This window comes from Desarmillaria tabescens (genome assembly GCF_030435595.1).
Source record: "Desarmillaria tabescens strain CCBAS 213 chromosome Unknown EV420scaffold_127, whole genome shotgun sequence".
NCBI lineage: Eukaryota > Fungi > Basidiomycota > Agaricomycetes > Agaricales > Physalacriaceae > Desarmillaria > Desarmillaria tabescens.
In genome coordinates, this window is record NW_026848426.1 from 62,295 (window position 1) to 86,400 (window position 24,106).

General features: G+C 49.9%; 7 protein-coding genes across 7 annotated transcripts; 3 read left to right on the forward strand and 4 right to left on the reverse strand.

Annotated features, from left to right (window-relative positions):
* Window positions 1-5,797: 5,797 nt before the first annotated feature.
* On the forward strand, window positions 5,798-6,415 carry EV420DRAFT_239050 (uncharacterized protein). Its single transcript, XM_060481348.1, has one exon. The coding sequence runs from the start codon at window positions 5,842-5,844 to the stop codon at window positions 6,190-6,192; it is 351 nt and encodes a 116-aa protein (XP_060322259.1). The 5' UTR covers window positions 5,798-5,841; the 3' UTR covers window positions 6,193-6,415.
* Window positions 6,416-7,215: 800 nt separating this feature from the next.
* Window positions 7,216-7,899, reverse strand: EV420DRAFT_1487525 (immunoglobulin E-set; the record flags this gene model as incomplete). The annotated part of the gene is made up of 3 exons (XM_060470534.1): window positions 7,216-7,653; window positions 7,706-7,802; window positions 7,865-7,899. The coding sequence occupies 3 exons, from the start codon at window positions 7,897-7,899 to the stop codon at window positions 7,216-7,218; spliced, it is 570 nt and encodes a 189-aa protein (XP_060322260.1).
* Window positions 7,900-8,198: 299 nt separating this feature from the next.
* Window positions 8,199-9,807, reverse strand: EV420DRAFT_1487526 (uncharacterized protein; the record flags this gene model as incomplete). Its single annotated transcript, XM_060470535.1, has 6 exons — window positions 8,199-8,388; window positions 8,659-8,840; window positions 8,882-8,973; window positions 9,029-9,038; window positions 9,398-9,536; window positions 9,575-9,807. The coding sequence occupies 6 exons, from the start codon at window positions 9,805-9,807 to the stop codon at window positions 8,199-8,201; spliced, it is 846 nt and encodes a 281-aa protein (XP_060322261.1).
* A 2,816-nt stretch (window positions 9,808-12,623) lies between these two features.
* On the forward strand, window positions 12,624-14,163 carry EV420DRAFT_1753759 (uncharacterized protein; the record flags this gene model as incomplete). Its single annotated transcript, XM_060480467.1, has 3 exons — window positions 12,624-12,683; window positions 12,938-13,183; window positions 13,701-14,163. The coding sequence occupies 3 exons, from the start codon at window positions 12,624-12,626 to the stop codon at window positions 14,121-14,123; spliced, it is 729 nt and encodes a 242-aa protein (XP_060322262.1). The 3' UTR covers window positions 14,124-14,163.
* Window positions 14,164-14,853: 690 nt separating this feature from the next.
* On the forward strand, window positions 14,854-16,609 carry EV420DRAFT_1317369 (uncharacterized protein; the record flags this gene model as incomplete). Its single annotated transcript, XM_060468699.1, has 2 exons — window positions 14,854-14,883; window positions 14,942-16,609. Exon 2 carries the CDS (start codon window positions 15,206-15,208, stop codon window positions 16,607-16,609), a length of 1,404 nt encoding a protein of 467 aa, XP_060322263.1. The 5' UTR covers window positions 14,854-14,883; window positions 14,942-15,205.
* Window positions 16,610-17,114: 505 nt separating this feature from the next.
* On the reverse strand, window positions 17,115-17,812 carry EV420DRAFT_1590540 (Sec63 domain-containing protein; the record flags this gene model as incomplete). Its single annotated transcript, XM_060474914.1, is given in 4 exon segments — window positions 17,115-17,581; window positions 17,596-17,632; window positions 17,646-17,665; window positions 17,717-17,812. Coding segments are annotated over 4 exon segments (484 nt in total), but the record flags the coding sequence as incomplete, so codon positions are not given.
* A 776-nt stretch (window positions 17,813-18,588) lies between these two features.
* On the reverse strand, window positions 18,589-19,272 carry EV420DRAFT_1343110 (uncharacterized protein). The gene is made up of 2 exons (XM_060468948.1): window positions 19,027-19,272; window positions 18,589-18,975 (listed from the first exon to the last, which is right to left on the reverse strand). Exons 1-2 carry the CDS (start codon window positions 19,062-19,064, stop codon window positions 18,657-18,659), a joined length of 357 nt encoding a protein of 118 aa, XP_060322265.1. The 5' UTR covers window positions 19,065-19,272; the 3' UTR covers window positions 18,589-18,656.
* Window positions 19,273-24,106: the final 4,834 nt, after the last annotated feature.

The window sequence follows — 24,106 nt, forward strand, 5'->3', positions numbered from 1 at the left end:
CTTGCGGCCCCCGTCCCCTACATCGCACCTTGGGTATGGGACCGACCCCGAAGACCCGACTTCGATCAGGTCATTCTCAGGGTCAATGAGTGGGCCCGAATCATCAGAAACTGGAACCGTATCGTCACAGGAAGCACGGAGCCTTTCGAGCGAGTCCGACCTATCGGACTTAGAAGAAGGCGAAATTTACGAGAACCCTGGAATAGGGTGGACTTCGACTTACAGCAGCAGCATAGGGTCGGAGAATACGGAGAGGAGGATATTATCCCCGAATTCGTGGAAGGATCTAGCTCGGGAGCCTACTGAGGCCGAGCTAGAAAATATGACTTATTTGGAAATGTTGCGATGGACTGAAAAGAAGTTGCCACGAGAACTGTCATGGAACAGTTCGCCGCAAGGAAGGTACTTCCAAAAGGAAAAAACATCGCAGATCAGGGCCCAGGTAATTTACCGAGAAACCGTTTTTCACACAAACATTCTATGGAACCAAGTACACCCGGACGATTATACAGACCCCGGAGAAAGGTATCAAGTGCCAGTACCATCGGAAACGTCAAACGGAAGCACGGTGAATCTAGAACACCTGACTATCCTTCAAAGAACAGGGTACGTTGACCCTAGCCGACTCTTCGCAGGGGCAGGAACCCCAGGAAGCCCGGGTGCAACCGCAGCCACAGCCGCAGCTGTTCCTGTGGCCCCACCCCCTGCGCCGCAAGGACCCATGTCCCCACATCACAACCCCGCTTTACGATCGTTACCACGCCCGGCAGCGATACCTATCCCCGCCGACCCTGTACAACCCCCAAACACGCCGCCACCATTCATCGTCGGAGTAGCCAACACAAATCCGTGGGGGCAAGTAAAGCCGCAACTCGCGGATCCACCCGAGAAATTCAAAGGGGAATCCAGTGACGTGGACCGATTTCTCAACCAGTGCGAGGACTACTTCAACGTATTCCCTCAACAATTCACCATGAACGCGCACGGACAAAGCCCAAACCGGGTAGTGTTCTGCACATTCCGACTTACTGATAAAGCCCTACACTGGTGGAATCACGCAAGGGACGAATACTACGACGAAACATGCGGCTATCTGCGATACCCCGCGTGGCACGTGTTCAGACAAATAATCGAAGACCAATTCCGTACCGACACGGAGGTAGAACTCAAATTACAAGAGTTCAAGCGCCTCCGGCAGAATATGTACAAATCGGCCAAAGAGTTTTTCCGCAACTTCGAACGACTGGCAAAAGAATCCGGCAAGCGACACAATGAGGAATACATGATCGAAATCCTCAAACCGGCCATTCGGAAAAACGTAAAAACCGCCATCCACGCCACCGGAACTGCGCTCCCGTGCACGTATGCAGAATGGAAGTTCCGAGTCGAACAGATGGACTATAATTACCGAGTGGGACTAGCCGAAGATGCAGGAAGAAACCAGGGGGTGCAGGGACAACAGAACAAGGGAACGGGAAAAGCCGGAAGCCCCGGGAATTCCCAGGGTGATAAGAAGACGGGCACTGGCACCACGTACGGGGGCCAAGGCCAACCCATGGAAATAGACCGTCTCCGCAAGGAAGGTCAATGTTTCCGATGTGGTCACAAGGGACATCGGAAGCAAGACAACAAATGCCCCAAGGACGAAAGTACGTGGCTCGTCAAGCACCAGCCCAAGTTCTCGCGTGCCCAAATTCGTGCAATGTATCAACAAGTATTGAAGGATGAAGAAGGAGAAACCTCAACATCGAAGATCGAGGAGGTAAAAGACGAGCCGGCGGCGTAAGCGACAAACGCACGTCGGCAAAGGACATAATTTCATTTAGTGGTGCGTCACAGAACCCCGCAGGTCGGACTAATGTACCGCATGTAGTATCTCGAGGAAATGACAAATCTTTCACGCCATCACAAAATGAAATTATCAAGTCGCATATAAAGAAGAACGGTGTACAGGGGATTTCCACCGTGCTCGAAGAAGAACCCCACTCAAGATCCTTGGCCACCGGTGCGAAAGCACAAGCAGCGCATGCTGCGCAAGGCGGCGGGACAACCGGGATCAAGGTCAACATCGCTCCGTGGAGGGTAGGTACCGGCGCAAAAAACGGAGGGAGAGCGGCCGAGCTAGTAGTGGGCGAAGGCACCTCCAGGCGGGAGAGGAACGATGCAGGGCCTCGCCCGAAGGCGGAACATACGCACCTGCCCTATGCGGCCAACTATCCCGACACGACGGAGCCGCAAGAGGGAACGCGAATCCCCATCAAGAAAACCGCCGCCCCGCAAACAACAGTCCAGACGACCGGGGACATTATTCATCCTCCCCCAATCACGGTGCGTCTCCCTTCCTCGCTACTAACGCATAATGGCACCGGGGGCTCGTGTTCCCCGGTGGGCGGGTCGGTGGGACCATTATGTGCATCTCCCAGTTGTAATAAAAAGAACGTTTCTATCGAAGAAGTGCCCGATGAGGAAGACGACTACAGTTATCAACAGAGTCTTAAATCACGAGGGGAAGACCCGGTGATCCACACCGAGGAGTACCCGGAAGACTACGAGGTAATTGACTTAGAAGAAGAATACTACAATGACAAATGGGACAAAGGATGGCTCAAGCCACATAGCGCGGAATGGGTAAGAAGGAAGATGAGACAGGAAAAAACCATGGACGGGAGACTCACTACTCTCCGAATGTGGGTACATCCCCGACGACTCATTGAAGTAGACGAAGACCTCGTAGTGGACCTTCTCGGGTCCTCCAAGGAAACCTACCGACAACGAGAACAGTGCCTCCAGAACATGCAGGACCTGCACGTACCCCCACAGTACATTCGAGGAGGAAAAGGAAGGAGCGTCAATGTTCGGGTACAACTCGAAACCTTGGACACTGGATCGGTACAGGCGGTCGACGCTCTAGTTGACAGCGGATGCACTGGAAGCTGCATAAACCGAGCGTTCGTACAGGAAAACCAAATGAACACCGTAAAATTACCCAAGGCGCAAGCAGTATACAACGCAGATGGCAGCAGAAATAAAGGAGGAGACATCACCGAAGTTGTGGAACTTCGAATGACGATTGGAGACCATCATGAAAAAATCGATCTCGCCGTCGTTGACTTAGGAAACGTACCCCTATTCCTAGGACATGACTGGCTCAAACGCCATAATCCAATCATCGACTGGAAAACCGGAGCAGTAACTCTAGCAAGATGCGCATGCCGCAAAATACCATTCCAGTTACCAGACGAAGACCCAGAACAGCAGTGGGGAGCGGAAATAGAAGAAGGGGACACAATCCTAGTGATCGACTTTGAAGAAGCCTTTCACGTACAAGCTATGGGGAGCAAGGCCAACGAATTAGCCGCCAAAGCCAATCAAGCAAAGGAAGCCAGATCCTTCGAAGAAATAGTACCCGAACCGTACCGAGAATACCGAGACGTGTTCGCCAAGGAAAACTTCGATGAACTACCACCTCGCAAACCATGGGATCACGCCATAGAGCTAATTCCCAATGCCAACGCAAGCCTAGACTGTAAAGTCTACCCACTTAACCCCACAGAACAAGAAGAGCTGGATAGGTTCCTTGACGAAAATCTGGAATCAGGAAGGATCAGACCATCCAAATCCCCAATGGCATCACCGTTTTTCTTTGTCAAAAAGAAGGACGGAAAGCTTCGACCCGTACAGGATTATCGAAAGCTAAACGAAATGACCATAAAGAATCGATACCCCCTTCCACTTATAGGAGAGTTGATGGATCAACTTAAAGACGCGAAGTATTTCACAAAACTGGACGTACGATGGGGATACAACAATGTGAGGATTAAAGGAGGAGACGAATGGAAGGCAGCGTTCCGAACCAACCGAGGGTTGTTTGAACCAATGGTGATGTTCTTCGGACTCACCAACTCCCCGGCAACCTTCCAATGGATGATGAACGACTTGTTCAAAGAACAGATCGCGAGAGGAGATGTCACAGTATACCTAGACGACATCCTGATCTGTACCAAGGACAAAGACAGGCATCGCAAGGTGGTTCGGGAAGTCCTATCCATCCTCAGGACAAATAATTTATTCCTCAAGGCGGAGAAATGCGAATTCGAGGTATTAGAAACCGAGTACCTCGGGGTAATAATTAGTCAAGGATCAATTCGCATGGACCCCGTCAAGGTCAAAGGAATCATGGAGTGGCCTCAGCCAACCAAGAAGCGAGAACTACAATCGTTCCTGGGCTTCACCAACTTTTACTGAAGGTTCATACGTGACTACAGCAAGCACGTACGGCCATTAACCCAACTCACGGGAAAAGCAGAGTGGACGTGGGGAATATCTCAAGAAAACGCGTTTCAAGAGATAAAGAGGAAGCTAGCAGAGGAAGTGGTACTAGCCATACCGAATCAAACAGGGAAATACCGCGTAGAAGCAGACGCAAGTGAAGGAGCGATAGGAGCGGTTCTATCTCAAGAGCAGGAAGGGAAGTGGAGACCCGTAGCATTCTTGTCTAAGGCCCTCACAGTAACGGAACGGAACTACGAGATATACGACAAGGAACTGCTGGCAATCATGCTAGCCCTGGAAGACTGGAGGCACTACCTCATGAGGGCATATCAGGACTTTGAAATCTGGACAGACCATCAAAATCTCCAGTATTTCCGAAAGCCTCAAAAACTCAACCGCCGCCAAGCTCGATGGGTAACAGAGCTCACCGAATATCACTTCACTCTCCACCACAAGCCAGGGACAGCGAACAAAAAGGCAGACCTGTTATCCCAAAGGGCAGATCATAACCATGAAGCGGCAATATGATAAACATCAACGAGCGGCAATAGAGTACCAACCAGGAGACAAAGTATGGTTGGACTCTACAAACCTATCTCTTCCCCGACCCATGAAGAAGTTGGGGGACAAGCGAGTGGGACCCTTCGAAGTACTCTCCAAACATGGCGCATCCGCATATAAACTACGACTTCCCCCCGCGTGGAAAATCCATGACCGTTTCAACGAGAATCTCCTCACACCATATCAACCGCCGGAGTTCCCAATCCAAATACAGCCCTTACCTCCCCCACCAGATCTCATAGACGGACAAGAACAGTATGAAGTGGAGGAAATTGTAGACAGAAGAGAAAGAGCAAGAGGAAGAGGACGAAGGCGCGGAACGGGAATCGAATACCTCGTTAAGTGGAAAGGGTATCCCAGAGAGGAAAATTCTTGGGTAGATGAGCAGGACCTGGACAACGCCAGAGATGCAATCGAAGACTTCGAACAAGTCTCATTCATCACCAGACCTCCAGCAGAGTGGTGGGAGAACGAAGACGAATCCGATTCCTGGTCCGAACATGAATCAGTAACAGAGTCGGAAACCGATCACCCATTGGTACAGGCAATTCAAGAATACCTGATAAAACCAAACGCACCCTCTCTTGTAGGAGCCTACCTTCCAAAACCAAACTACGTTGCAGTCGGGACGACTGCCTTAACAGGGGGGTAATATTACGATTTGCACGCTTATCTTATCTTATCGACTCTCTCGTAATCTCGCTTATGCTAATTCTCCGGACTTGATCGCATTCTACCATGCGGATTCAGTACGTTTAATCGTACCGTTGCAGACACTTGTAGTATATTTAGCACGATCCAAACTGTATTTAAGTAGCTCTGACTGCAGGTCTTAAACCTCAGTCTCGAACTAAAGTTTATTCACCCGATAACCTAGTCTGAACTCACTCTCGCTCAACTAAGCGATAGCTCCCTTAACGCAAACCTGCGGACAACATAAAGCGCCTGACCGAAGTGCGAGTCACGCTTAGTTGTTTGATCTTGTTTGTTGTATCGGTCGCTAACAGGATGCTTCATGTACTGGAGGAGATGCAGAATCAGGTGTCGACGAACCCGGTGGACAAAGTCGCGGGACTGGCATTTCTGATGTGGTCCGAGAAGATACCGGCATACTATGAGAGCCAATCTCTGGAGGAGGCATGGACAGCACTCGTGAATTCGATGGATGCGCTGCGCCGGGGGGAGTTCTTCTTCTTATGTCCTGAACCAGGAAATGCAGGCAGAAAATGGAGGCCATCATGGAACCAGGTTATGATGAAGCCTCTGCCTGCATATGATTTTGACCCCAGTGTCCGTGTTCATCGGGATGAGACGGGAGATGAAGACTCATGCAATGTGTGTCATTGTGGAGTACATTGAAAAGGGGTTGGTGTGGGGGTTGGATGTTGTGGAGGAGGGTGATCGACATGGAGAGTTGATTGTTAAAGATGAGGGTGGGATAGAATATAGATCTGGAATCGCTGCCACCCGATACCTGAAGACACTTACACACTGATTAAAGCCTCCAGTCCCAGAAAGAGGCCACACTATGGTTGCGTTGTTGGGCAAAGCCTGCCAGGGGGAAAGTTTGAGAAAGTGTCGCTGCTGGAAATTTCTCGTGAAGACCAGTTCAGGTTAAAGGATCTACGTATTACCAAAAGCGTCGATATATCCTTATTTGAGTGAATACACATTGCGTAGTAGCTCTTCTTACCTTGAGTAGCTATCATGCATATCTGGAGGCAGCAAAATTCACTTCTCTTACAAGGAACACAAGCAGCCGCTGTCAGGTATAAAGGCCAAAAACCCAAACAATGCTACAAGGTACTAGCTCTTTATATATTCATCAAAAATTAACCAAGAGAGGAACTGGGAAAAGTGTAAGCAGTGATGGGAAAATATCTTGGTGAGAAGAGTCAGTTCAGCATCGCAGAAGGTGGAACGTCCTACCATAGTATCTTGCTTATTCTCGGTAATTTCAAAGATCTTTGCCAGAAAGTAGTCATGCAGCCGGTGAGTCGGACGATGGCTCTCGATTGGAAGACACTGTTCGACCAAAAATTTCCTGTAAAGGTCCTCCCTGGTCTGTCGATACATGAGGACACACCGACTCCCGACCGTTCGTTGTCTTTTGGCCAATATGCTTGACCCACCATCTGCAGATCTGCAGGACATCCATGACCACATAGTCGACTGTGCTCCTTCCTTTTGTAGTATTGCACACCCATGACAATTTGACAAAACCCAGCGAGCTAAGCATCTGTACATGATGATGCCCCAGGCCATCTGGTTTGATCCCAGTCATTCTCAATAAACAAGCAGTTGTTTCACCTTATTTAGTATGACTTATGAGGATTTCCTACCGTAGCAGGTTCACAAATCATTATCAAAAAATACAAAAAATCACTCCTCTATAGCATCATCACTATCGTCCTCATCACTATCAGATTCTTCACCCTCCGCAACTTCGATATCGTCCAATCCAATATCATGATCCGCCCTGACGTAGGAGTCGCAAATCACATATAGTTTCAACGAATGTTTGCCCTTTGGCAACGTAAACTCCAGCTTGACGGCCAGGTTCCTTGTCACCGTCACCCGCTTAATGACCAGCAGCTGTCGCGTTGAAGGCTCGCCGACAACCAGCCACCAGTTCGCCATCTTCTTCCCTGGATAGAACGGCGCAATCACCGCCTGGTAGCCTTCTTCGCCATCTTCGTCGACGTCCCGGGCAAGAGCGACTTGGAGGATTATCAGAGCACCCGCTGTGTAGTCCCCGCCGACAAGCTCGTGCGTGACATCGAGCGTCGGGTACAAATTGACGAACGTAGCGACGCCTTGCTTGTAGAATGAGATGAGGATACGTTAATAAGAACCGCACGGAAATGCTTACATCTGCACCTGGGTCATTTGCAAAAGCGCTGTTCACTTGTCGTCCCCCATCTCCATGGTATCGTACACAGATTCGATACCAGCCTCCTGAATCAACTCTAGCTCAAAGTGCAGCACCTGCCTCAGAGGGGAATCTCTGTCTCAAACAGCTTGCACGCACATCTGCGAGTGTTCAAGGTTGAGGTCTCTGCACATGTTGCAGATACAAACATCTTGCAACCCGGGGAAGGTGTGTCTCCAACGAGTACAAGGTCTCGACCTGTGTTCTTGACACAAGTTCTAACGTGAGAGAAGGTTTGGGTGACTGAGGGGGGGAAAGTGATTCTTTAGCAGATTGACGCCTCGCAGTACAGACGAGGGCCTGAACAGATCCGTCGGCAAACAGCTCCACCAGGGAATGATCTTCCGTGCACGATATACCAGCCCAACACCAACAAGAAGATCGTGAAGGTCGAGTTTAGTGATGATGTTGGCTTCTGGGTCAGAAAGTCCTGTCAGCTTTGACGAACTGAGTAATCGTCTCCGTCTCCACCGCCATCTCCCTCAGGAATGTCGCCAGTTTTTATGGTCTCTTTTTGCGGGTGCACGAAAACCAGGATGTGATACTTTCCAGCTAGTCGAGGATCTTCTTGTCGCAGGCTTTGTGTGTTACTTGGTATCGCTTGTTCGCCTAGCTCCGATGATCTGCTTGCAAGGTCAGCAGGACGAAGCATCGAAATGGAGGAGTCCTTTTGGTTCGTCCACGAGCTCTGGAACTTGTAAGCACAACCCTCTATACGAGCTCCAGAACTCTCTGTCCCGGCCAGCTCTGCTCATCAACGGCATCTGTTGCCTCAGTTTCAGCTACCAAGTGTTCTGCACAGTCATCTCAAACAAAGACGCCAGAGAATCCTTTGCAACACCGACCAGCGCAGAGGTCTACACCGAGCCCTGTTGCAAACACAAACGTCTTACGACCTCATCCCAGGAAAGCGTGCCTCGAATGAGAACAAGATCTCGGCTTTTGTTCTCGACACAGGTTGTAATGCGGCGGGGATTGTAGAGAAGGCTTGGACGACAAAAGTGGGGATGGAGATGGTACGGTTATGTTCGACAATCTGTTGCTTCACCCCGAGAGTCGTCCGTGAATTTGCCGACTGTGATACCAAACACTTGAAGCCGTGGGGAAGTTGCTGACCATCTCTTGGACTAGTGCTTTCATGGGAGTAACATAGATGATTTCGAACTCAAAAGTACCGGTAGTCTCGTTAAGCTCGTTCAGAATCGGATCTAAGAATGAAGGAATAGTCAGCAACGAAACCAGGATGCAGCTGAGGAAGCATACCTTTTCGGCACTGGTGAGAGCGCAAAGAATGAACTCATCGACGTTAAATGCCCTTTCTCTGAATATGGTGAAACTTGGGAATAGTACACAACATTTGATGATCCCCGGCTCATACCCTTGTCGTGTACAGCAATTTCAATGAGTTGACGCACGCATCAGCGTCACCCCGCAGGACCCTCATACACCAGACAATCACATTGCAGTTTTTAAATAATTTCGCCGTGACACGAAAGCGATGATAGTCAAAGCCGTGTCAAGCTTGAAAGTACCGGTACTCTCATTATGATATTTGGATAGCTCGTTCAAAACTGGATCTAAGGATGAAGGAATAGTCAGTGACGAAACCAGGATGCAATACAAGAAGCATACCTTTCCAGCGCCGAAATGCGTGCAAAGAGGAATGAACTCATTGATACCAAATGCCATGAGGTAGAGTTTTCTCTGAATGTGGTGAAGCTTGGGAATGTCGGACGGGCGAGCCTTCGTCTGACGATCCTCAGCCCGCGCACTTTTCGTATACAGCAGCTTCAACGTCGACGCGCTTACCGGCGTCGCTCCGCATGAGCTTGGTGCACGAGATTTAAATGACGTCGCGAGTTTTTTGTTGTGATAGAAAGCTCTGATACGAAGAGTTCCATGAGATGGTTTTCGTAGTCACGAAGGTTCGACTCGGAGCCAAGGATAGTGTGTACGAGGAGGTTTTTGTCGGCAGTGGTGATTGGGTTTTGGAACCATCGTGAAGACGGCCTCGGTTTCGATGGATTTCGAAGATTTGCCATCGATGATGAGTATCTCTTCGCTAACTGTCGTCAGTTGCAGCCCTCGCCCCCCTCGTCCTCGTCCGACTCGTTTCTGAGTTCAAACTCTTCTCTGTCCTCTTCCCATTGTTCCTCTTCGTCGAAAACGGTAAACCCCAGCAACGCCGACCTCTATATCCTTCCCTTCCATGCCGGAATCTAATCATGCCGCTTCGCACTCAACGCCAGAGTCGATAATATTCTTCGACAGACTGACGAGTTGTTCGCCGATTAAAGGCCCAGTGGCCTCTTCTATCTTCTTTTCTTCTTATCCACGCCCCTGAGCATTTCTCGGATGACAGGACTCCTGGATCAATGCGACCATTCAGTGAAGCAGGCGCCCCATCCGGCACTCGGTGCGCAGGCCAGTCTGTAGTAACGAGGTAATACCATAGTTGTACTGAGCGGGGTGTGACTTTTTAGAAGATGCTTCAGCTGGCGGCTGCGCTCCAAATCTTCTCTAAAATATTTCTTGAGAAGGAGTTGATCATAACTACCCCATCGATACAGCGAGTCAGGCCAGGTGTGCAATCGTTTTTGACGCGGTATTAGCCAATGGTGGTGGAAGGGAGTGCCGGGTTCGATTGATGGTAGCGTGGATATGTTGGGCATTGTGAAGCGTAGGGACCCAGCTTTTGGATGAAGCGCAGCCGTCGGTTATCCGGTCGACGCCGAGGAAAGGAAAAGAGTACTGTTAACGCGTCAGACTAGAGGGACGACTGGATCGAGTAAGACTCACGTCAGCAGTGCATGCTCGAATGTTCTCACGCGCCGACTACCATTACCAGAACGGCCGAAATCGCGAACTCGTTGCCTCCAATTTAGACGCAGCCTTCGTTATACCCTCCTCTAATACGCCACAAAACCACAGGTGATGGATTGACGCGTCTCTATGAGCACTGGCCTACTGCTTGCTCGCACCAACATCTCCTCTATCACGTCTACCTCAAATCTTCCTCCACCGCGCAGCCTTCATGTTCCAACCTTCACTCTCAGCGCCCACGCAACCAGATTCACCCGTACCAAGTCTTTCGAGTGCAGATACGACAGGACAAGCGCCTCGCGTACAACGGAAGGAACGCCATCGGACGCCAGAAACCAGTTGCGGGATCCAAGGTGATGATGGCCTCGCCATGGTAGATTGGGAGGGGCGGGAGCAGGGTTGGTGATGGAGTTTCGGGAGCGTCTACATCTTAGATTCCGCTCATGCACGCGACTCCCCCGCCATCGCCAGTCGCGCCTGTTCTACAAATATGAAAACTCCACGTTGATAGCACCTTGCAAGTCAAGTACGCAGACAGGTCGTGCACAGGGAGTTTGAGGTATTTGACATCAGCGGACGTTGTCGGGCGATTTGGTGGGTGGATCTATAGACGGCCTGTCGGTGAAATATCCATCATCGGACACCCAAAGCCGTGCATGATAGTCTACCACGAACTGTGAGTGCGTGCAAGCTCCGGGCGCCCTTCACTGCACAGACGTTCTCCCTCCCAGCAAGCGACGAAAACACTCACACCTCGCCATCGCACCCACCGCGAGACATCCAACCTCTTGACCATCGTCGACGTTCAACGTCTCCAAGCCAGGACTGCCCCTCGGAGCTCCAAATTCACTCGATGCTTCTTATCTACTGGCTGCACCTTTGTGTAGTGGGATAGAGAATGGATGAATGACCCATCTCTCTTCGGCTACAACGCCCGGTGGTATCATCATACCTGAGCGACCCCGCTCGCAATAACAATCCATTGTGTCACTACTCCCAGCTGCCGACGACGACCTCCTGGCACTAACCCATACCAAATGACTCAACCCGCACCAAGCGAATGATGAAGTACTAACTCCCCATCACCGCAGACAGATGAGAAGTTGGAAATAGTGACTCACGATTGGGGTGTCTGCCATCCCGATATCATATGGGATTTGTTCGTCCCCCGCCTCCACCAGCTGCTCCCTTTCTACAAATATGGAACTCAGCCACCTCGCGGTAGGGTGAAATATTCAACAACATCGGATACGGCCTCTCCCTTCATCTACCGCCTGTTAGTGCATTTTGGAGAAACGGACGGAGCTTGGCGCCGCACATCCGTGTGGAGAAAAGTCCGCGTATTTTCTGGGAGAGTCGCTTGCGATGAGACTGGGAAGGGTGTCGGTGGTACATGCCGAATTGCACGCAACGGATAATCTCACTGAGGGCCCGTTCGTTGCAGGCGGGATACGTGTTTAACGGTTGTAGTTGAAGGAAACTACGGGAGGAATTAAAGTACTGCTTCATTGAGCACTACCTTTCCCGTAATGTAGCGAGCGTCGAGAAGAGCAGAGGCGCTGTCCGGGATACTATCTTTGGTTCACGTCTTGTTCTGATCACCGTAGCATGGGTATGAGGAACTTGAATGAGCAGTCGAAGGGCTAGAGGAGCGTATGCAGGCCGGCTGGATCCTCGGCACATAACCCGTACCAATCCTGTTCTCCGGTGTATCTTGTCCTCTGAATACATCCTTCTTTCGTATCCTCCACGGTAAATTATGCAAGTTAAGCGTTATATATATTAAATTCCCAGTGTGATTACGCGCTTTACATGTGTGTAAAGTACAGTGTAATAATTACCTGGTCTCCTCACTGTGACTGCGCTTAGACCGAGGTATCCGTTGTCCCAGCGTCGAATGCTAGGTGTATAAAGTTAGCCAAATTTATGAATGGGACAAGAGAGATGTAGACTTACAACACAGATGTGCTGCATGATTGTGCTCGCCTCGAGGCGCGAACATAACCCCGTCCCATGCTAGCGAGCAGAAAGCTCCATGCTAAAGAGGAGTTGTGCAGTGCCGAAGAAAGGCCTTCTTAGCGAGGACCACCCTGAGGTACGAGAAGGTACTTGTTACCCAGCCTCACGTTATAGACATCACCTCGTCGTCCGCCAAAACTGGGGGCACATCAAACAAAAGGGATTTTCGAGGGTTCGGAGCCAGACCGTGGACTTGGGAAACATCGAGCCTACGTTGTGGTTATTGCTAGCGGAGATGAGAGACGAGAAAGAGGAACTTTGAGGGTGACTTGACGTGGCTGTGGTATGAGTTACAAGTGGTAGAAGGATGCTGGACGTACATAATGGTAGATATATCGCAGGCTTAAAGCTGTTTTGAACAGCGAAGGCGAGATCGTAGAGCAGGAGATCCAACACGAATTCCGCCACTCCCCTTCCCATCCTCCTCCTGCGCAAACACCCTCCTCCCTGTCACTCAAAAACACCGTCGATACCCGGTCAAAATCGTCCTCCCACAACCGTACTCTTCCTGCTCGGAAGATGGGCTGCTACACGATCGAGTGCCGCGTGTTGGGTACCCTACAGCCGTCGGCAAGAGTTAGTACGCGTACGCGGAGGAAGGGAGACCTACGCGCTCTTTTCCCTTGGTGAAGGGTTCGTTTTCGTTTGACCACCTAAACTTGGACTTGAACGCGAGAGGGAGAAAGGAACAATTGCACTACGGGCACTCCATCTTCAGGGTCCATGTGCATCCGTCGGGGAGATTGTCCTTGTTTTTATAATGAAAGGTCAGAACTGTTGTGAAAAGAAAAAGAAAAATTGCTTGCTAAATTTCGTGTACTCGTTGGGAAGAAACCTGAGAAGTATGACGTCACCAATTGCAAAACCAAACAGACGCGCCGAGCTTACAACATCCTCGACCATTTCCGTCGACTCCCTGTTCCGTGCAGTATCTTCTCTTTTTTCCCCTACGCGTCGATTGGCCACTGTGATCATATCTCATCGACCTTTATAATCCTTCATCCGAACTCCTTTCAAATATCGTCTACGTCGGAGCCCGCGTGCGAACTTAAACGGTGGCCTGCTTTGACATCGTACAGTATCGCTTTCATAGGAAGAACTATCGAGGACGGCATCAAGAGGGTGTACCCACTCACGGTCGACCTACCAGCAGACTCTAAGCCTCCTCTACCGCTCACGAACCGACCGGGGAACAGTATTATCGTTCGATGTTATTGAGCTATGGGACATCAGGAAAATCCTTGCCGAACTCACCGCTGCCGATATCCAATTTGGCCGCGTCTCATTCGTGCATGTGCTGACGGTACCATACAACTCGGTTCCTTATCGATCAAGGGTAGAAGACCTCGACTCGACACGATTGAAGTTGGGGCCAACGGGCTCGAATTATCGACAGCCTGCGATCAGCTGGGAATGTATGATGTCCAGCATGGCAAGCTGTGCGCCGTTGAGCTGGTTTCTGGTAGATTCAGTTGGATATGGCATTGACGGTGGTTATTCCAAGTGGTGTTTATAAATAAACCTACCTATATCTGTCGTCCTTGACAAAATTCATGTCTTGAATCTCACTTAATAAACTTGTTCCTACTCTCCAAGCCAACATTCTCAAAATAAGCCACTCCTTATGGCACAACCTTTATAAGCTCGAAAGGAAGAAGGCCTCTACATCGTCATCATCATGTTTCTTTATACACGAAAATGTCACCTTCAGCGAGTATCGTTGTTCACACGAAGCCCTAGCATCGGTCCGGAGAATTCGAGCTGCGACTTGCGGCACCTGCTTGCCTCAAGGCAAACAGCCTTTTGTTTAGCACTCCCTCGACTGCATACCCATGGGAGCCTGAAAAATGGGAAATAGTACGTATCATTAATCCTTCTTGTTTCGAGTGCTCAGTATGACAGCATTAGCACTATCCAAAGTCTTATACCAATGGCTTTTCGGCAGCGTGATGTTGATTTGGAACCACATATACTCTGTCTTTTCGACTGCCCCGACGATTCAAGATTCATTTCCTAATGAAACCTCGGAACTTGAAAATCCCGACACAACCGTGCCGTGTGAGCCACAAGAGCAGCACAGTAGTTCTATTTCAGAAGATCCTGGTCCTGTCTTGGAGGTGACACCAGACTCGTCGCTCGCCTCGCATTTAGAATTATCTTCCATTAGGCCTTCGCAGACTACTACCACGGAAGAGCGGCTATTTAACAAAGCTTGGAATATAATTTTTGACACCTATGATTCTGAGCTTGATGACCATGAACTATGGCCTCCGGAGGTAAGTCAATCTGCAAACAAACAGAGGGAAGATTGAGGAAAATTGATACTGTTCCCAGGAAATCTCTCTTCCAGCAGTCACCATCTCCAGCTCCACTGAAACGGGCCAAGCATATTCGTCGATTGTCGTTCCATTGCAACAGGCGTACACCGGTAGAAAGCCTGTGATATCATCCCGCCTTGCCGACACTCCCTGCGCTACCCTCGGCATTCAGAGCCTCTTGGATCAACTCAACACGACACTCGGGACATCACACGCCCTGGACACTCCATCTCTCTCTTCTCTTCTTGATGACTGTATCACAAACGACTACGACTTTGGCATGGCATATAGCCTTCTCCGCCGGATATGGTACACCCACAACTGGAGCACTATACGAGCTTATGTTTGTAAATGTGAGAAAAAGGACCGGGACGAGCGACGAAAAGCACTCATTGGTAACCAGATCGTCGAACCATTTTTGCCACCTCGACGTGTCTGGGATCTGTATAGTAATCGGGTGGTCCCACGGTGGATCATGGACATTGATGACGTCCGCGCCGTGTGGCGGCTGTGGCCTGACCCGATATCGCATGCGTGGGTGGACGAGAAGGATCGCGCCGACGTGTGGACGCCTATCAACGGATATGAATGGCCTGTTCCTGTCCCGAAAGAGAGTGATCTCAAGCTGATCCGCATTGAGATGCTCAACCTCGGACTGGAGTACGCGTGGTTGGATGTTCTGTGTTTGAGACAGGTGGGTGGTCCAGGGGAGGATATGCGTACAGAGGAATGGAAGCTGGATGTGCCCGTGATCGGGGCGATGTATCGACAGACAGAAGTGGTGTGTTACTTGAGTGGGCTGGGTCGGCCTTTGAGTTTGAAGGAGGGCGACTTGGATAGTGATCGGTGTTGGTTTAGACGTGCATGGACACTGCAGGAGGTTGGGGACAAGATGGTGATTGCTGGGGACACACCGAATGGACCAATGCATGCCAACTTGCGTAAGGGCAGAAAGTATGAGACTGAGCTACTGACCAGGTTTCACAAGCAGCTGGAGTCTACGGTGGACATTACACATTGTATTGTGTCTGTGGCACTGGGGGAGATGCAAAATCGAGTGTCGACCAAACCAGTTGACAAAGTTGCAGGACTGGCATTTCTTCTGTGGCCCGAGACGATACCAGCATACTATGAGGGTCAGTCTCTCGAGGAGGCATGGACAGCACTTGTGAATTCGATGCTTACGCTGGGTCGGGGGGAGTTGTTCTCCTTGTTTCCTGAACCGGGAAATGCACGCGCAAAATGGAGGCCATCGTGGGACCAGGTTATGATGAAGCCTCTGCCCACATATGATCATGGCCCTCACATTTTTGTTCATCGGGATGAGACAGGGGATGAAGACTCGTGTGATGTGTACTACATTGAAAAGGGGTTGGTGCAGGGGTTGGCTGTTGTGGAAGGGGGTCCTCGACGTGGAAAGTTGATTTTTAAAAACAAGGGTGGGATAGAACGTGGATTCAAGATCATCGCCAACCACACATACCCGATACCTGAAGACACTTATACACTGATTGATCCTGGCACTGTTGATTTGGGGATGTCATGCTATCGTTGGGTTGTTGGGCGAAGCCTGCCAGGGGGGATGTTCGAGAAAGTGTCGCTGGTGGAAATTCCTAGAAAAAAAGAACGTAGAAGGTTAAAGAAACTGCGTATTACTGAAAAACGTCGATATATTCTTATTTGAGCAAGTACACATTGCGTGGTAGCTCTTCTTAACTCGAGTAGCCATCATGCATATCTGGAGGTGGCAAAGTTCACTTCTCTTACAAGGAACTCATGCAGCTGTGGGCCCAAAAAAAACACGAACTAATGCTACAAGGTACTAGTAGTTCTTTATGTATTCATCGAATATTAAACAAGGGAGGAACTGGGAAAAGCAGTGTAAGGAGTGACGTGAAATAGTATCTTGGTGAGAAGAGTCAGTTCAGCATCGAAAAAGCGTAAAGTTGGTACGTCCTACCATAGCATCTTGCTTGTTCTCCGTAATTTTGATCACAATCTCTGCCAGAAAGTAGTCGTGCAGCCAGTGAGTCGGAAGATGGAGTAATGGGAAGACCCTTAACCAAGAATTTCTTGTAAAGGTCCTTCCTGGTCTGTCGACACATGAGAACCCACCTCAAGTTGGTTTGACCCCGGTCGTTCTCTGTAACAGGCAGACATTCCGTATTATTTAGTATGACTTATGAGGATTTCCTACCGTAGCAGATTCACAAATCGTTCATCGACTACAATACAGTTACTACAGATAAAAAAGATAGCTCTATCAAAATACAAAAATCACACCTCCATAGCATCATCATTATTGTCCTCATCACTGTCAGATTCTTCACCCTCCGCAACTTCGATATCGTCCAATCCGATATCATGATCCGCCCCTACATACGAGTCGCATATCACATATAACTTCAACGAATGCTTGCCCTTTGGCAGCGTGAACTCCAGCTGGACGGCCAGGTTTCTCGTCACCGTCACCCCCTTAATGACCAATAGCTGTCGTGTTGAAGGCTCGCCAACCAGCCACCAGTTCGCCATCTTCTTCCCTAAGTAGAATGGTGCAATTACTGTCTGGTCGCCTTCTTCGTCATCTTCGTCGACGTCCCGGGCGAGAGCGACTTGGAGGATTATCGGAGCACCCGCTGTGTAGTCCCCGCTGACAGTATCCCGCTGACAAGCTCGTGCGTGACATCGAGCGTAGGGTACGAGTTGAGGGCACGAGTTGACGAACGTAACAACGTCTTGCCTGTAAAATCAAATAAGGATACGTTAATAACAAATGTATGGAAATGCTTACATCTGCGCCTGGGTCATTTGCAAAAGCGCTGTTCGCCTGTCGTCCTCCATCTCCATGATATCGTACACAGATCCGATACCAGCCTCTGAATCAACTCTGGCTCAAAGTGTGGCACCTGCCTCAAAAGAGAGTCTGTCCCAAACAGCCTGAACACACATCTGCAAGTGTTCAGGTCGAGGAGGTCTCTGCACATGTTGCAGACACAAGCGTCCGGCAACCCGGGAAGGCGTGTCTCGAACGAGTGCAACATCTCGATCTTTATTCTTGACATGAGTTCTAACGTGAGAGAAGGTTCGGGTGACTGAAGAGGGGAAAGAGATTCTTTAGCAGATTGACGCCTCGCAGTACACACGAGAACCTGAACAAATCCACCCGCGAACAGCTCTTCCGCCAGGGAACGAACGATCTTCCCTGGCACGACATACCAGCATAAAGGATACCGACACCAACAGGAAGAAGATCGTGAAGGTCAAGTTTCGTGATGTCTTTGGCCTCTGGGTCAGAAATTCCCGTCAGCTTTGACGAACTGTATAATCGTCTCTTCCTCCACCGCCATCTCCCTCAGGAATGTCGCCGTTTTTACGGTCTCTTCTCGCGAGTACACAGAAAATTTCCAGCCAGTCGAAGATCTTCTCGTCGCAAGCTTCGTGCGTTACTTGGTATCGCTTGACGGCCTTCTTCTCTGTAACTCCAGGGAACTGCTCGCGAGGTCGGCGGGACGAAGCGTCGAAATGGAAGAGTCCTTATGGTTCGTCTACGAGCTCTGGAAGCACAAGCCTCTCTACGAGCTCCAGAACTCCCTGTCTCGGCCAGCTCTGCTCATCAACGTTATCTGTTGCCGGAGTTTCAGCTACCGGGTGTTCTGCACAGATATCTCAAACGAAGACGCCAGCGAATCCTTTGCAACATCGAGCAACACGGAGGTCAACAGCAAGTCATGTTACAAACACAAGCGTCTTGCGCCTCGAATGAGTACAAGATCTCGGTGCATGTTCTCGACATAGGTTGTAATGCGGTGGGGATTGTAGAGAAGACTTGATCGACTGAAGAGGGGACAGAGATTCTCGGTACGGTGATGTTCGACAATCTGTTGCTGACCGTCGCCCAAGAGTTCGTCGGCTTTGAGCCTAGCGGTGGAATTGCCGACTGATTTCATGGGAGGAAGGTAGGTGATTTCGAATGTGTCGAGGTCGAAAGTACCGGTAATCTCATCACGATACCACTTGGACTGCTCGCTCAGAATTAAATCCAAGGACGAACTTTGAAGGAATAGTCAGTGACAAAACTAGGATGCAATCTAAGAAGCATACCTTTTGGTAGTCAGAGAGTCCTCCAGTGTCCGCCTCATCGTCCCTTCTCTTCTTCACAAGTCCATCCTCAATAGGGTAAAGCTCGCCCCGAACGTAGTTAAGCTTGGAAATGGCGGACAAGCGGATTTTCGTCTGACGATCCTCAGCCCGCGCCATTTGCGTATACAGCAACTTCAACATATCGACGTCGCTCCGCATGAGCTTCGCACACCATATAATGATGTCACGGTTTTTAAGGAATTTCGTCGTGATACGAAAGCGATGATAGTCGAAGAGCTCCACGAGCGGGTTTGCGCAGTCACGAAGGTTAGAGTCGGAGCCAAGGATGGAGATGTCGGTAGCAGTGATTGGGTTTGGGAACCGTCGTGGAGACCGCTTTGTCAACCTTGGATTTGGGGGATTTTCGAAGATTCGGCACGAATGATGAACGCCTCTTCGTTAACTACAGCCTCGCAGTCCTCGCCCTCGTCGTCCTCGTCCAACCATCTCTGAACTCAATGCCTTCTTCATCCCCTTCCTATTGTCCCTCTTCATCGAAACCTTGGATTGTCGACTCATCGTCAGTCTCTGTACTATATCGGGATCCAACCTTGGCTCGTCCTCGACACCATAGTCAGTAATCTTCTTCGACAGACTGACGAGTTATTCACCTGCTATTGGTGGTTTTTCGCTTTCTTTTTTGTCGGGCATTCTCAGACGATGCGAGAACCCATGTCTCACAGATCAATGGGGCCAGTCGGCAAAATTGGTGCACAAGTCGCTTCTCGCTGTCTTTGAGGGAGTGCAGATTGATCTGTAAGGGAATAGCGCCATGGTTGTATTGAAAAGGAGCCGGGTGTGACTCTTTCAAAGGTGGTGCCTGCGCACTACTCTGTGCTCCGAATATTCTCTAGAGTAATCCTTGAGAACAATATGATCATGGTTAATATGGTGCGTCTTGCCAGAGATCGAAATGGTGAAATCGTTTGTGACGCGGCATCTCGCGGGAGCCAGTGATGGTTGACCATGGAAGGAAGTGCTGGATCTGAGTGAGGGCGCGAAGGAAGATGAGGATGGATGTGTCGGACGTCAGGATCCAGTTCTGAGATTATGAATAGACGCGAAAGGAGAGAAGAGAGGAAAACTAACGCATCTGACCAACATCTGACTGGAGGAACGCGACTAGGTCGAGTAAGACTGACGTCAGCAGCGCGTACTGATGTTCTCACACTCCAACTACCATCACCAGAACGGTCAGCATCGCGAACTCGTTGCCATTCTCAGTGGGAGGCACACCGATGAACATTTCTGCATCTCTGGATTCTGTCCATGCATGCGACTCCCGCCTCTACCAGCTCTGCACCTTTTCTACCAATATGAAAGCTCCACGTCGATAGCGCCTTGCGGGTCGACATCGAACGCCGGTCGTGCAAGGCGAGGTTTGAGGCATTCGACAAGCCCATACTCAAAGTTCTTCTTCCACGCCTCTCACCTACGCTAATAACCACGATTTGCATTTCTCAAGTCCACGGTCTGGCTTTTTCAAACACAGGTCCGTTTCCCCTCAAAAATCCGTTTTGTTTGATGTGTACCCAGTTTTGGGGACGACAAGATGACCTTCGATCCGTAATGGGTAGCGACTTACTACTCGGACTTGGTGGTAAGACCTTTCTTCGGCACTGTACAACCGTTCAATGTCATCTCGTCCTTATCGTCATCTCTACTTGCTAGCATGGGATAGGGTTATGCTCATGCCCCAAGGGCGATCATGCCTATATTTCACTCCCCAGAAATCCAATTAATCTATGCCTAGCCTTCGACGTTAGGGCAACAACGATCTCAACATCAACTCTCTACATCCTTCCGTTCCATATCGGGATCCAACCCTGACTCGTCCTCGACACCATATATAGTCGGTAATCTTCTTCGACAGACCGACGATTTATTCGCCTGTTATTGGTGGTTTTAAGCCTTCTTTTTCGTCCTTAGGCATTCTCGGACGACACGAGAACCCATGTGCCGCGGATCAATGGGGCCGGTCAGCAAAGTAATGCATCAGTCGCTTCTCACTGTCTTCGAGGTGGTCTGCAGTAAGAACTAGAGAGGGAATAGTGCCACGGTTGTACTGAAAAAGAGCCGGGTGTGACTCTTTCGAAGGTGGTGCCTGTACTCTGTGCTCCGAATATTCTCTAAAATAATCTTCGAGAAGAATCTGATCGTGATAGATATAGATATGGTGTGTCTGTCGTAATGTCTCGCTGGAGCCAGTGATAGGTGACCATGGAAAGGGAGTGCTGGGTTTGAGTGAGGGCGCAAGGAAGGTGAGGATGGATGGATGTATCGGACATCGGGACCCAGTTCTGAGAGTCCTTGAGAGACGAATGGCAGACTTGTGGATGTCCAATCGACGCGAAGGAAGAGAAGGGAGTGAAGCTAACGCGTCAGACTGGAGGAACAGTGCGACTGGCTCCAGTAAGACTGATGCGTACTAATGTTCTCACGCTCCGACTACCATTACCGGAACGCGCACTCGTTGCCATCCTCAGCGGGGAACACACCGACGAGCACCATTTAGACGCAGCCTTCGAATTTGTTGCACCACCGTCCTCAATAATCCGCCAAAAATCGCAGACGATACAATGATGTATCACTTGCGAATTACTTGCTCACACCAACATCTTCTCTATCGCATCTACCGTGCCCCGGAATCTTCCTCTACCATTCATCCGTCATAATCCAACCTTCACTCTCAGCGCAGGTTCACCTGTACCAATTTTTGGGGTGCAAATATGGCCAGACGAGTACCTCGCACACAGACGCGGGGGCAGGATTGGGGATAGTGTTTCAGAGCGCCTGAATATTGGAATCCGCCTAAGCACGCGACTTCCCCGCCACCACCAGTCGCGCCCTTTCTACCATTATGAAACCTTCACGTCGATAGCGCCTTGCAGGTCGACATCAAACACCAGTACGCAGACAGGTCGTGCAAGGTGAGGTTCAAGGCATTTGCATTCGACATTGGTGGTCTGAGGGAAGATGTTGCGTTTTCAGGCGATTTTGATGACTCGGAAGTCCAATGCTCGACAAAGCTGTACACGATATTTTACCATGAACCGTGAACGTGCGCGAGCTCCCAATGCCCTCCATTGCACAGACAAAACACTCACACCCCGCCGTCGCGCGCTCCAACACTGCTCTCACTGCAAACGTACAACCTTCTGACCAATCGTCAACGTTTGGAAGATGGAAGAGCTGCAGGTAGTAACACAACCAAGCGGGACATCGCGGTGGGAAGGAAAGCGCTCAATTTGCAAACAGCAAGGAGCAACTTCTCGTTGCTTTCATCACTGCACTACAATACTTCGTTGACACCTAATCCATCGCATCTACGTCCTCGTCCACAGTGCAGTCATCATGATCTATCCCTCACTCTCTACTCATATGCAATCATATTCGCCTGGCGGTGTCCCGATTCTTTGAGTGCAGATATAACAAGACGAGCGCCTCGGGCAGAAACGGAAGGAACGCACTCGGATGCCAGAAACTGGTTGCAGCGCGCAGTCTCTCAGAGAGCGTCTGATGGCCTTGCTACGGCAGGGTGGATTGGGAGACGAGTTCGGGTGAGAAAGATAGCGAGAGTGGGACAAGGTCGGAGATTGTGTTTCGGAGCGTCTGTATCTCTGGAATCTGCCTATGCACTATACTCTCTCCACACATGTGGAAGCGCCTCATCAATAACGCTTTACGGGTTCCAGTCAGCATCCAATGCCAGTACACAAATAATGCTGTCAAGCTCGTTCAAGGCGAGGTTTGAGGCGCTCGATGTCGGTGTTCTCAGGCCAACGTTAACCTTGACGCTGTCGAGCAATTTTTGGTGGGTGGATCAGGCTGCCGATGAAAACGTTTGACATATCCAACATTGGATGTCTTCAAAGAAGCCACATCGGCATCATCTGCAGGCCCTCTCCCTGCTTCTGCCATGTGTTCCTCGACAAGGACTGCGACGCCAACAGCATCACTAAAACAACCAACGCCCGTTTCGTGAACCCAGTGGTCGCATTTTTTGGAAAGTGTCAGTGCATTTTGGGGAGAAGTCCTTAGTCGCCTCGACACGGAACCAAGCTTGACGTTGCAAAATGTTTGCTCGCTAGAGAGCACGGGAGGGAGGAGTCGGCCATTTGCGCAGAACACCTGCCGAAACGGAGGGAAGTCGATGTATTTTTTGGGAGAGTCGGAAACTCCTCTTGCGATGGGACCTTCTAGACCAGGAACGGTGTCGAAATTGTCTTGGGATAATCCGAAAGTGTAAGAGAGATAGAAACTCGAGCTTGCATAGCGATGGTGGTCAAAGCAACACGAGTCCCAGCATCGCGTCGTGTCACCAAACATGGCATCTCAGACAGCACTATCACCTCAACGTTGTACTTCTCGATGCTCGCCGTACACCGTCAATGCAATGGGATTGGTAGTGCTCAACGAAGCAGTGTTTCGATTCCTCCCGAAATACAACGACCATATATAACCCTCTTGCAACCCAAGGAGCCCGCAGCCCGCAGCGAGGTTATCCGTCAACGGCCCTGGCACAGATAGGAAGTACGAGCAGCCGAAGGGGTAGAGAGGGAGCGCCGTCAGCACATAACCTGTACCAACCTTTCTCTTCAGTGTATTTTGTCCTATAAATGCTCATGTCTTGTCTCCACGGTAAATCGTGCGAGTCAAGAGTATAAATTAGATTCCTGAAGTACATGCTTTAAATACATGTAAGTTCCGTGTAGTGACAAAGAGGCCTGCACTTTGCGGCCTCAAGCACTCGTCGTCCCACCGTCGAAGGCTAAGAGTAGATTAATCTGATTTCTGAGGAGACAAACAATATATAGACTTACAATAGGTACGCGGCATGATTGTCTTTGAGGTGTGAACATAACCCGTCCCATGCTAACGAGTAGAGATGTGTAGGTCACCGTCATGCTAAAGAGAAAGGATTAATGAACGTCGTACATTGTTAAAGAAAGGCGTTACCAGTGAGGATGACGAATAACTTGCTACCTATCATAGACTGAAGGTCATAGACGGCGTTTCGGACGAGGGGTACATCAAACAA

Bases quoted from the DNA above. Each gene is read 5' to 3' on its own strand.
- EV420DRAFT_239050 (XM_060481348.1), top strand. From the start codon at position 5,842: ATGCTTCATGTACTGGAGGAGATGCAGAATCAGGTGTCGACGAACCCG.
- EV420DRAFT_1343110 (XM_060468948.1), bottom strand. From the start codon at position 19,064: ATGAGGCGGACACTGGAGGACTCTCTGACTACCAAAAG. The intron at 18,976-19,026 runs GTATGCTTCTTA...ATTCCTTCAAAG, and splicing joins GACTCTCTGACTACCAAAAG to TTCGTCCTTGGATTTAATTC.